At 38.4% G+C, this 13,917-nt stretch overlaps 1 protein-coding gene across 1 annotated transcript in view; it reads right to left on the reverse strand.

Annotated features, from left to right (window-relative positions):
• The window catches only part of PCGF3 (polycomb group ring finger 3), a 43,331-nt gene that overhangs the window by 14,475 nt on the left and 14,939 nt on the right, over window positions 1–13,917 (reverse strand). The window contains exon 2 of the mRNA XM_072404557.1: window positions 1,736–1,853. Coding sequence (XP_072260658.1) covers window positions 1,736–1,844 — 109 coding nt within the window. The 5' untranslated portion in view covers window positions 1,845–1,853. The remainder of the gene's footprint in view (window positions 1–1,735; window positions 1,854–13,917) is intronic.

The raw sequence follows: 13,917 nt of genomic DNA on the forward strand, positions 1-13,917 counted from the left end.
AATGAACTCTTTTGCTCCTGTTTTGCTGCTGAAATACAGTATAAAGTTCAAATGGTTTTGTCAATGTTATCATCCAGGAGCTAAAAGAGCTCCTGTATATTGAATGAGAGCAATTTTTACATTTAGCTAGATATAAATGTTTTGCAATAGGACCATGCTTAGTGCATAGAAGTGGTATTTTTTTTTGCTGCAATGATTATCAGATGATAACCTGATAAAGTGTGATAATAACAGAGTACTAGCAGAGCTGGAGGGGAAGAACCAGATGCAGATTATTAGTGGAGACCAAGTAGGGGTGTTGATGAGCTGTATTCATTGTTATTTTATATGAATCCATCTCCTAAGTCATCTAGGTTTATAAAAGATCTGATTACAAAAAACATCAAACAAGAAAAGGGATCACTAGGAATGATACGGCGTTATCCTCATGCATTATTTATTTTATAGTAACCAGGGTCTGTTTTCCATTACATTTTTAGCTAGTGCCTTTTCATTCTTCCTTTAAAATTGACCTGCAAATCAAATACAACTTATTTTTATTTACTGTCTTTGTAGCCACAAAATATTTTCTCTGCCTACTAGAGAAATAAAATTTACTGTGATCTATTCAGGTAGACCATCAAGTGTCGACACAAATCCCTGGACAGGAATGACAAGTAGGCAAATTGTCTGTCATTTGGTTAGCAAAATTGATTATTTTTCCCAAATTCCCCACAGTTCTTGAAATTACTACAAACATAAGAACTGTCCCTCTGCACCCCTGATAGTTTCCACCACAATTTCAGAGCATGGAATATACCAGGGCTGTGGAGTTGTGGACTCCGACTCCTAATCAATGAAAGTTGTTCTGAAAACATACAGCATGTAAAAGTGTCCTATATCACAGATAACAGTCATGATAAAATAGTTCACTGCTGTATTAAGACCACTGCAGAGTTGTCACTAGTATGAAGCCCATCTGAACTATTCTGTAGCCTAACATTTATACATATTTGTAATCTGGGATTAAACTTGGCTCATGAAAAAATATTCATTTGATTTGAGTATTATGAAATTTTGGCATAGTGTTGATATAATGTAATCAGGGTTATACAGTAAGATTACATTCTACATATATATAGGTTCCCCCCTGCACACAATGAGTGTTGTGAGAAAGCGGAGGTGTTATTTATCACCCTATGCGTGTTTCACACACCTGTCGGCACACTGTTTATTTACAAACTATTTTACAGCTATATGCCAAGTTTACATAACATTTATACATTTAATATATGTTAGGTTTTACTTTTTTTCATGTAGTTAAATTGATGATGTTAAAGCAGCAGATTAAGTAGTTTATATTTTTTAACAAGTAAAGTTGTTCCTGATTCTCATTTTATCTAAAAGTGCTTTAAAATGTACTCTTGATAAAAACAATAAATAAAACTTTGTGTTCAGTTTTGTATTTTTAGTTTAAAAATTTAGACATAAACTTTACTGATTGACAACAAGGTCAATAGGGTAGAGAGTCAACATCCTGGTCAGGAGGTTTTTACAATGGCTGAGCTTTGGCAGGGATGAAATGCCGTGTATGTTGTGTTTCAATCAACATAGAACATTAGCATACATCAGCAGATTTACATTAAAAGAGTCCGAGGTATTATAAAATGAGGAGGTGGAATTGAAGGGTTTTTGGACCAACTCAACAGCCCTGAAATATACTAAAAGTATACAAGAATTATAAAACAATACTTACAGGTATGTAAGCACTCTGTAACAGTTGTGGCATCAATAAGGTAACCATTACACAAGCGACATGTGATGTGAGCATTGATATCCCAGAGTTTTATCTTTCTGGTCAGCATCTTTGGTGTCTGAAATAAAAGTAAAAAAGGTATTACTACAAAATAAACCATTTTAAAAAAATATATGCAATGTATAGAATGGAATACTAAAAGGATTTAATAAAACCATCCAAAAGGATGAAATGGTAAAAAATAATTAAATAAATAAAAGCAACCATTGCTATATGTAATAGTACCTATGTATGCATTGCTAATGTCTGGGAGACGTCTTTCTGACATCATTGCTGCTACTAATAAAATACATAAATGTTTACCATTGCAGTCCTAAGGTAACATCAGCAGCTGAGATAGATTTCCATTTATTCTATTTTCCTATGTAAGAAGAAAAAATTCAGTATTTCTGGAAATGCATATCCACTTGACAAGGGACATCTAAATCAGTGGATAGCAATTAATGCCTATTTAATGGTATAATGCACTTGAGAGATTTATGTGGTATATATATATCAAGACAACATTTTGTGGGTTTTGCTATCCACTTTCAATTCCTGTACTGCTGAGAAAATTTTACTGAAGGCTGTTTTATTACAGCCAATAGACCACTGTACTTTTTTATTTTTAAATCAAAAAGACCTGAAAAGGGAAACAGGAAAAACTTTCCTGCTGCCATGCCAATGAACACAGCTTTGTCCCTAAGAACTCTTGGGAAACTTGGTCAAAATCTGCAGAGAAACTGTCCCTTTGGAGAATGTCCCAATCCTGAGCATCCCACAGTTCTCGTTGGCTTCACCTGCTGAGCTCAACCTCAATACTTTATTTCGCAGGTCAGCAAGAAAAATTGTGCTACAATAGACTTGGACATGTCCATTTTGTGGAGACCTCACTTGGTTGGAGCAGCATCAGTTTGTAATAATGGCTTTAATTTACAGTTATACTTCAACTAAATGTAATGAAACAAGGTATAAAGGCTGCAATTACTGACCTCCTGCAAATTCTGGCTCTGCTATTTTCAATCACTGACCTGTAACAGGCACACAGCAAGAAATATTAGAGGTCCTGATCTGCATACTTGTTTTAGGAGCCCAACTCATCATTTTAAGGCCAAAAGAATCTGCATTTTCAAAAGAAGGTTAGCAATGGCAACATTAATGTGTTCTCATATTTTATTTTGAAACACACAATATAATAATTGATCAGCAATAAAATTATATTAAGTGCAATTTTTTTTTGGTTTGTATGAGGAGTTACCGGTAAATGAGGAAGAAGCACAAGGTTCAGGATATAAAAGTACATATGCTTTCCAGATAGATCACAAGTAACTGTTCTACACTTTTCTAACCACTAGAGGGTAGCAAAATCAAAGATACAAACCCTTTTCCCAAATCATTTAGTCTATGTGTGTGAAATAGTATTTACAGTATGCACATCACCATGGGGTCATTACCATCAAAAGCACACATCTCAGAATCCCATCATACTAAACAACAGCAGCAGGTTTCTTTTTTACAAATGTCTAGAAACAAAGTTTTGGCATGTATAGACAAGCACAAGAAAATGAAATTACAGACAAATCTTTTTTTGTTTTTGATTCAGCATGGGAAGAAAGAAGAGTAGCTACCGGTAGTTTATTATTCCTGTGTCCTATAGCAGAGATCTTTCCTTGCTTTGTTCTACTTAATTGTGTTAAGTGGAACTAAACTATAAAAAAACAAAAACAAAAAAACTTGTAGGTAGGGAAAAAATTGACTTGTAATTAGTGAATGGTTCATGGCACATTGTACACTGTGCATACTTGCAGATTATGGCTCATCTGACCCTATAAATTTAGTTCTGCTTTAGGCAACCTATTATGAATGGGCAGAAAACTTGAACAGCCTGCAATGCATCATTGTTTGTGTTAAACACAAGTTTTACTGAAAGGTTACCAAAATGCAACAAAGTTAGGGGGCCAAAAGATACTGGGACAAGGCAAATGTCCTTGGTGTATTACAGAATTACAATGAGGTTGTTTTAGAGACAACAGGAAAAAAATACACAAGGGATGGAATTACACATAAACAGGACACACAGAACAGATAGATTACTGCAGCATAGGGCTCTGTGGAATGTAAACTACAAATTCATGGCAATTTATTTGTGAGGAACAATATATTAAACAGCACTATACAAAACGTATATATATATATATATCTATGGGGGGAAATGGAAACTATGTCTGGGCTTACTAAATTAATTACTGGGGTTGACAAATTGAGAGTGAAAATGTGTTTTGAGGGAGTGAAAGTTTTCTGTAGAATGGGGAGTTCCTCTTTTAGGTGGGATTTACACCTCTCTATTTAAAGCTGCAAGCATTTTTAACTTAAAAAAAAAAACCTTTGATGAAGTATACAGAGCATGTTCAGTCTGGCTATGAGTTTGTGGTGAAGTTACTGCTTCCTCATGCCAGCGAGCTGCTGCCTTGTGGAGAGATGCTGGAAGGAGCTTCTTTTAATGAGCAGCTCTATAGAAAACAAATAAGGATAGCACTGAGAGGTACAGTACCCCTCACTGCCGCCAGCTGTTAAATCTGCACATATTGGTTATTTAGGAAAAAGCACTTCATCACTAGTGACCAAGTGACTGACACTGTGCCAGCCGCAGGGAGCCCCATGGAATCTGTAAGGCTGCGTACACACGTTAGATTTTTGTTGTTAGAAAGTCTTTTTAACAATCGCTTCCAGAACAGCGGTGTTCTGCTCTATGGAGAGGGGAGAGGAGAGAGGAGAGAACGAGCGAGCAGCACCCCACTGTGCTCTTTCCCATTCACTTGTATTGCAGTCGTTCGTCTTCTATCATTCATGGTTCCCCCAGGACAGATCCATGAATGACATTGGACAGCATCTGTACACGTCAGATTCTTATCCGAAAGAAGCCCTGCAGTTCATATCAACTGGGAATGATCTGCCGTGTGTACATGGCCTAAGACATCCCTAGATTAGTGTCTCTGGACACCAACAAGCTATAAAAAGAGGTAACTGCTAGGCTTTATCAGGCATTTGCAAACATGTGTGCAGGCGTTTGCAAGAAAAAGTCTGGGAAAAAAGCTCTGTAAAACAAACTTTTTTTTTTTTTTTTTTTTGCTGAAAACCGCTAGGGGAAACTCTTATCCAAATCACAGTATATTTTCATGAGAACACAGAAAAAAATGCCAACTGGGATAGTCTATTTTTATTCTTTTGGCATCAACAAACAATTAGAAAAAAAAATATATATATATATAAATATAAAAATAGGGATGTATGTATGTATGTATGTTCCAGCATCACTCGAAAACGCATGGAGGCATTTCAACGAAACTTGCCATACATATGACTGAAACACATGTGAGTGCACCAGTGATCTTTGTACAGCGCTGTGCTATATGTCAGAGCTATATTTGGATGTATGAATGTGTGTATGTCATCACTAGGAAAGCATTGAGACATTTCAACCAAACTGGCTATGTTCCAACATTACTCAAAAACGCATCGACACATTTCAACAAAACTTGCAATACATATGACTCAGACTCATGTGAGTGCACCGCTAATCTTTGTACAGCGCTGTGGTATATGTCAGAGGTATATTTGCTTTTATGTATGTAGGTACGTACGTATTGCTCAGTGACAGTGTGCCTTTTGCTTATATTTTTACATACTTTTTTACAAAATTTCTGGCCTGTAAAAAGTCGTTAGAGAAAACATAAGGCAATTGGCCGAATGCAATCAAAGGCAAAATAAATGAAACACGGTAGACAAGAAAATCCCGAGGTCGGGAACAGAAGACTTGCCATGCTGCGCGAGAGAGCTTCTACATCTAGAGCTTCAGAGACAGTACAACAGTCTGAGACCTAACTACAGGAAATGAGTGAAAGAGCTACTACATCTAGAGCTTAAGAGATCGTACAACAGTGTGAGACCAGACTACAGGATAGAAGAGATAGAGCTTCTACATCTAGAGCTTCAGAGACAGTACAACACCATGGCAGACAGGAGCAGACAGAGTGACAGTACTGGGGTAAAGGTGAGTATTGCTGCAAAATGTCATTTGTTGGATGTGGATGTTTTGTAGAATCTCTAAACACCAGGCAATCACATAATATCCACATACATAAAGATGTCAAAAACTAAAATGTTTTTATTTACATAGATCATTGTAGAGCCATATTTGCTCATTACCCATGCAGGGTCAGTACACTATTAGCAGTACAACTTCCTCTTTCTCAGTAATTTGCAACTGATTTTTGTGTTCTTTGATCAGTGGTGAAGTGATTGGATATGTTGGTAAATTCCGACCAGAAGTATATTGTGGTAAGGTGTACATAAGATCCTGAACATCTGATCTATTACCTTCTGGCTTCCACTCATGTGAGAAACATTTGGAGCATACAACCCATAGATTTCTGAAACATCCAAAAAACCAATTGAACTGGTTAGGTTGAAAACTGGCAGCCAATCTGCCTCCACGTACCCCATTCTAAGCTCATCCTAGCAGTCCTGATTACAGTGAGACCAGACTACAGGATAGAAGAGATAGAGCTTCTACATCTAGAGCTTCAGAGACAGTACAACACCATGAGCATTGCTCCTGGAGGTGAAACTAAAAATGTTGTTTATAATCAAGTTTTGTGTTAAAGTAATATTATAGTCAATTTGTCAAAGATTTTACATTTTAATTTGTATATTGTACTTACAAAACATTTCTTTGATTTAACACTACAGTTTTATTTGCTTTTCCTGTATAATATAAGATTGCAATAAATAAATACCCGGGCAATGCCGGGTACTCAGCTAGTATATGTAAAAAATCACTATAAGAGTCAACTTGAAAAAAGCAGATAACAAGATTTGTTGTTTTTTTGTGCGCTCCAATTTATTAAAACTGCCATTTTTAAAGTAGCAATCAGGTTTCTAAAAGTAGGAACAAATTTTGCTCCCTATAAAAGAGGCATCTAGTAATGTAAATAGAGGTGTGACCTTCATGAGCATGGCAAACCTACTGAAACCAGGCTGCAAAACAGTCACAGTCACTATATAGGAAATACATCAGAATCCACCATGACTTGCTCATAATAATCACACAGTAATCACAGGACATGTAAAATAGTGCTTTCCACCAAAAAAAAGGAAAGAATGAGATGTAATCCAACACCGTGTTTTCTGGCAGCATGGGCAGTCAGTTTTCCTCCTGGATAGCATTAATGTACTGGCATAATATAGCTCCATCCTATACCAAATACTGTGGGCCTTCACTGGCATGATGATCTGTCTCACACAGAATTATGTCCATTGGGCATTATCAGAAACTCAGGCAGACAGGAGCAGACAGAGTGACAGTACTGGGGTAAAGGTGAGTATTGCTGCAAAATGTCATTTGTTGTGGATGTTTTGTAGAATCACTAAACACCAGGCAATCACATAATATCCACATACATAAAGATGTCAAAAACTAAAATGTTTTTATTTACATCGATCATTGTAGAGCCATATTTGCTCATTACCCATGCAGGGTCAGTACACTATTAGCAGTACAACTTCCTCTTTCTCAGTAATTTGCAACTGATTTTTGTGTTCTTTGATCAGTGGTGAAGTGATTGGATATGTTGGTAAATTCCGACCAGAAGTATATTGTGGTAAGGTGTACAAAAGATCCTGAACATCTGATCTATTACCTTCTGGCTTCCACTCATGTGAGAAACATTTGGAGCATACAACCCATAGATTTCTGAAACATCCAAAAAACCAATTGAACTGGTTAGGTTGAAAACTGGCAGCCAATCTGCCTCCACGTACCCCATTCTAAGCTCATCCTAGCAGTCCTGATTACAGAAGTCAATAATATCCAAATGTCTACTACAGGGAGCATTTACAAGCATCTAAATCATGGCAATAAAAATGCAGAAGTCATGTAAATAACTCTGTAATTTGAATGTTGAAATAATAACTCTTTGGGAGGTGCTCAATGGCACAAGCTTCAAAAAGCAAGATGGCTTAGAAGACGATAGGGCAGGGAAAGAGGGTATGCGTAGACATAGAAGAGGAAAATTGATGATTCTAGCTTCCCACTCCAACGTTGACTAGCAATGGACATTCCTGGGTAGAGAAGTCTCCGCCACAAATTGCAGCAACAGACAATGACCCGGGGGAAAAGTGACTGGGTGACAAGTCGTCACTAACAGGAACTAAGAGGGAAGATCTTAAAAGCAGTTTGCAGTGCTACATTTAAGGGTAAGACAATGGCTTTTAGGTCCAACATATACACAATTCAAACTTACTAAAGTATATTTAAAATTTAGAAGATAAAGCAAACTACTGCAGTTTTTATTTATTTGCCAGTAACACAATTCCTGTTTTAGGGTAACATAGTTAGGGAAGGGGGGGGGGGGCTGCAGTATACAGCTATAGCTGATGAGTAGAAGTATTGTAATGTATAATATGTAATGTATTTCCTTCACAGATTTACGCAGGCTGGGATGGCAATGATGGGTAATAATTTTAAAGTGCCATGTGCCAGCAATGTCTTATTTCCATAGGCCATACAAGCTCCATTCCTGTTAATATTTTCTGATTTATCATTACACTGCCAAGATTTAAAATAAATCTCGATACATGGGAAAAAAGGAAGCTACTTATTCAAGTTCCTCTTTGAAACTGATATGTGTACTGAAAAGCAGTTTGTAAGATGAAAGGTACCTGCCATGAGAGAAAAATACAGGCTTTTTACAAAAAGTTGAAGTGCCCAAGTGTTGTTATATATATTTTTGTTAATACTTTAAAGTTACTGACTCAAACAATTATGTGTAGACTTTTGATCTAAGCCCTAACTAAATGATATTTAGCTTGTTAGACCTGCTACAGGAACAAGCATTCCCGGGCAGCTCCCAGCGGCTGGCACCCCAATTGCCCACACTGCAGGTTCTTAAAGAACCAAAAGTTTGAATATTTTACAGTGGGGGGCATTGAATTACTCACTGCCATCTTTCTATGGATTTCTGCAAGAAAGCAGTGCAGGGTGTGAGGTTGTATACACATATGCAATTTTTCAGATTCAGAAAAGTATCAGATGAAGGAATGAGTGCTGTACACATAGGGCCCATTTTATTGTATTGAGAGGGGGAAAACAAGGGAGTGGTACCCCACTGTGATCTTATACAGCAGTTGTTCCTCATTGGTCATTCATGGATCTATGCTGATGGATTCACAAACAACTTAAGGTGACTGCTGTACACATATCAGATTCTCGCCCAACCGTTCGTATCAGGCGATGTGTGCACATAACCGTATCACAACCACACTACCAGTCAGAATTCAGCCCTAAAACACAGTCATAAACAAATGCCTTACTAATAATTCTTCCCACCATAACTTACTATTTTAATTGTATTTTTTTTCTCATCCTTTTTTGCATCTCAGTGCTACTAATCTCCAGCTTTCAGCCACTTCCTGTTTACATGAACATGCTCCAGCACTGATTGCACATCACTGCTTTAGTCCAGCTTCCTAATTTTCACAGTGGTGGCCTTTGCAGTATGTGTCGACACAATCATTTGTAGTCCCCACAAAGGTGATTTAAAGTGGCACCGTTCCGGGACAGCTGTCATATCAGATGTGCCTGCACAAGGTACATGGCAGGAATAAAAAATATTATTTTAATAAATACTGCAGCATTTAAAAAGACTGGAAACGTGTATTATTACTTGATTTTGGATTTCCATCCACATTTTTCCAGTGCAACAGCTAGGCATCTTACATGTTCAGAAGTATGTCAGCCCCTATATATCTATTGTAACTCCTGTAAGTAAAATATTCACCCATTGATTAATATAGGTTACCTACCCGCAAAACATTATGTCATACAAATTAGGAGCAGCACAACACAGGCACTAAATTATGCAATTTCTACTAGTAGAATACAACAGTTTTCCTCCTACTTCTGCCACCTCTGTACGGCTCGACAAGTTTGCCTTGAAAAAAGTTGCTGAAGATTGCAGTTGGTTTTGTCAGGAGCACTCTGGGGACATGCAACATTACTAAAGCTGTGCAGACACCTCTAGGTGCTTGCAATAACATACTAGAATATGTTTCTAGACATATTGGTCACTAAATATTTATGGTATATTACAGTTCCAAGTTAATTAAAGTTGAGACCTAAGATACACATTTCCAAACCAAATCAATGATCTTGTGGGTGTGGTGGGTCCTCCATCTAGCCAGCAATGAGGGAACCAGTATCAGTCAGCAAACCTTAGAAATATATTGACAATTACTATAGAGGGTGATGGTAACAAAACTGCAGGACAGACATTTGAAAAACCCTAGGTCCCATTTATCGAGGTGCAAGATGTGACTAATCAGAGATGGAGGCAAGTCATTGCAGGTAGACAGGGACAGATCTTCTATGACTCAGCTCAGTGTCCTACAGCTATTAATTGTTTTTAAAGATCAAGGACTGCAAGAACCACATCATCCTCTCTCCTACGTTGACACAGAAATCTAAACAAACCTATATCTTGCTCAATACCTCAGGCTACATACACACTTGCAATGATTCCTGTTTGAGAATCGGCCCAGGGCTGATATCAGATGAGAATCTTGTGTGTGTGTGTATACATACAGTGCTCACCGTCCATCGTCCGAACGATCATCCTGGTGGATCTACGGACGATAAACGTTCGTAATGCAAGTGAAGGGGAGAGAGTGCAGCGGGTTGCCGCTCTGTCATTCTCCCCCTCCCCTCTCCAAAGAGCCCAACGATGCTGTATTTTCAGCACTCATTCATGCATCGTGCAGTCGTTTGCCGTTGGAAAGGATCGTGAAAGATCCTTTCCGACAATTATTGCACGTGTGTACTTAGCTTTACTCCTTATACTGAACTTAATCTCCCAGTCCCCCCCATTAACCAGTTCATTGTCACCAGTTCCAAAATCCCATGCCAGGCAGCAAAATAAATCACAAAACTTGGCTCCCTTGTATTGTCTGTGCTCTTAGGCACTTCATACCATCTCTGTCAACATTCCAGGTTTGCTGGATAACCCAGCTTCACTGACAAAAGTGTATCCTCTCCAGGCCTTGGAGAGCTTTAATAAATCAGGCCCAGTGTGTCAGCACATAGCCATGCAATGTCCATAAAAGAAGCCAAGACTAAATAACTGCCAGGGCAGAAAGTAAATAGCTGAAAGGGGAGGGCCAGGATAGCAATGAGAGGGAGAGGAGTGAGCTGGTAATGCTTGTAGTCCATGAGACTAAAATGAGGTATGCTCATCTGCTGCAGCTTCTAATGCTTTTGAGTGGAAGTCACAGCGTGCAGGGAAATATGACTAATTGTTTTTAGCAAATAAAATGACTATCTGCAAGTGTGCATAAAGAAAGGCAAAGCTGGAGCTCAGCTTTAAACGTGGATACAGATGAGTTTTTATCTCAGGCAAAAATAAAAAATCTGGCATCTATTGCAACTGTCCTCCAACGTCATTTACCCATTTGCCTTGCTGGATCACTATTAACTGACAAAAACACCCACTCTTGCTTCCTAATAGTGAGGTGTGTATTGGGGTGCCACCCACTTTCCTGGGCTTCCCCTCATCACACCTTAGAAAATCCCTGTCTGTACAGCTCACATTCACTCTGCTTTCTTTAAAAGGTAATTTCCAATGACAATAGATGTATGTTTGTACAAGGCTTGGGACTGTAAATAAAATAATAAACGTTTTACAATATGCTAATAAAACACAAACACCTGTAATTCAATGCACAGATATAAAGTTTAAAGATTAACAAAGGGCAAATATTATATAACCATGCACAAATGGTTGGAACTGCAGAAAAATGTGACAACGTGGGGTCGAAACAACTGCAATACTCATAATAATAATAATAATAATAATTAGCGGACCAATATCTTTTACTAAAAAGATCTGCTGCACCATCTGCTCCAATTAAAATTAAAGGTTTGGTCAGCTTGGTACCCATACAGAGCTGATGCTATCTCATGCCATCTCATGCCATCTATCTTAGGTAAACATGAGTATACATAGGCAGGTCTGTATAAACAATCAATTCTCCAGGCAATAGACAGAAACCGAGCAGCATCCAAGCGCTTCAAACAGAATTCTACTTTTTCAAACAAAACAAACAAACTTATCTGCAAAGTAACACACCCATAAACATTTTGATGCCAGTTGGTTTATCTTGCGTAAAACACAGGGGGGACTAAAGCTGCGTACACACTTCCAATATTTGTCGTTGGAAAGGATCTTTCACGATCCTTTCCAACGACAAGGGAGTGCACGATGCATGAACGGTGCTGTACATACAGCACCATTCATGCTCTATGGAGAGGGAGGGGGAGAGCGACGGAGCGGCACCCTGCTGCGCGCTCTCCCCTTCCCTTTCATTAGGATCGGTTGTCGTCCATCGTCCGTGGATCCGGCAGGTCGGTCGTCCGGACGATGGACGACACCGACTGTACACACGGCAGATTTTCGCCCGATAATTGGCCGATGCCGATTATCGGGCGATAAAAATCTGACGTGTGTACGTAGCTTAACAAATGCATAAAACAATATGGCCCAAATCTGCTGCAATTTTAAGTGGAAATGTATATTTTAAACATCAAGTAGAAGGCTAAAAATACAAACAAAGTGGCTAGGGCCAAATTCAGATGGGAGGATGACGTCTCCTGGACACTCATTTTAAACCACGTGTGCCCAGAAGCAACGAGGAGGTGCTACTGAAATGTTGCAGTACATAGCCATTTCACTAAGTGTCGCAAAGTAACATGGGTCATCTGCTGTCCTTAAAAACACTTTCAACTGCAAATGCTTGCTAATGTGGTTGGAAGGTGTTCTCATTCAAATTCACAAAGAGGTTTGGTGGCATACTGACTTGAGACAATGGATGGAACTTCTGGAAAAAAAATGCAATGAAACCACCCCACTTTCAGGGGGCCACAAAAAAAGGGGGATTTAACAACTCTAATTCAATGAGATTCTGGGCTTTGGAAGGTTCAGAAGTGGTTCCTAAGTGGTGGATCACTGAGGTAACCCTATGAATACCAGCCCTACTGAACGTAGCCCAACTAAAATTTATTGGATAGTGAAACCTCAAAATGTATCACACTGTTGGGGAATTTTCAGGAAGTATATATACACACACTCAACCCAACTACTATCAAGTCCAAAAAAGTAATGTGCACAAAGGGGAGAGGTCTGTGGACAACCATAGTATCATATCGACACCATTTCATTACAACCTATACCGATTATCAGCAAAATAATTCTGATCACAAAGCGGTGTAGTCAATTGTTCTTCCATTAAAGTGGAACTAAAATTCCACTATTATAAATTTTCATCAGGGAGGTCATTATTGCAGAAAAGGACTGGTTATGGTTGGTCCATTTTGACCTAGCTAATCGTTCTAGGGAACTTTAAAAAAAAAAACTAAGCTAGGTTGCCAGGATATCCAGCAATCCCAGATTCTCAAGAGTTACATTATCCTGGCCCAGCCAATTAAGATGGCTGAATATCCCAATGAGGAATTGAAAAAGTAAGATGGCTGCAGTGCCCTGCAACAGAATGGGGATAGGTGTGTATAGCTGGTTTAGCTCTGCTTTAGATAGATTCCCAATGACTAACTGAGAAGAGAATATTTATGGAGACACATAAAAATAGAGTAAAATATAGCCCGCCAACAGATTTTGCTACATAATACAAATGTTTCTTGAACAACTGTTAAGCCTTTTAATTGTGCTTGGATTGGAGTACATTTCAGAACCTCCAAGACCAATGTCACCATTGTGTAAGATTTGGCAAACTAGAAAACTTCTGGATGCTTTACAGTTGTTGCTGAGCAGCGAATGGAGCAAAGATAAGCGCCAAAGCTCAACAGACATGCACTGAATGGTCATATCAGGTAAAAAGGATCTTGCAAACGCAGCTCATCACTCTTCAATTTCTCAGGAGAAAAATGAATTACCTGCATGAATGACAGGATTTTTTTTTTATTGCTATGAAGGAATAGAGCTGTCATTCAGACACAGTGCTGATGAGTGCAAAAAGGTACACATTCTAATGGTAGAACAAAAAGAACAGTTACATTTCACCAAATTTTCGTGTCATAT

The sequence above is a fragment of the Pyxicephalus adspersus genome, chromosome 3 (assembly GCF_032062135.1).
Source record: "Pyxicephalus adspersus chromosome 3, UCB_Pads_2.0, whole genome shotgun sequence".
NCBI lineage: Eukaryota > Metazoa > Chordata > Amphibia > Anura > Pyxicephalidae > Pyxicephalus > Pyxicephalus adspersus.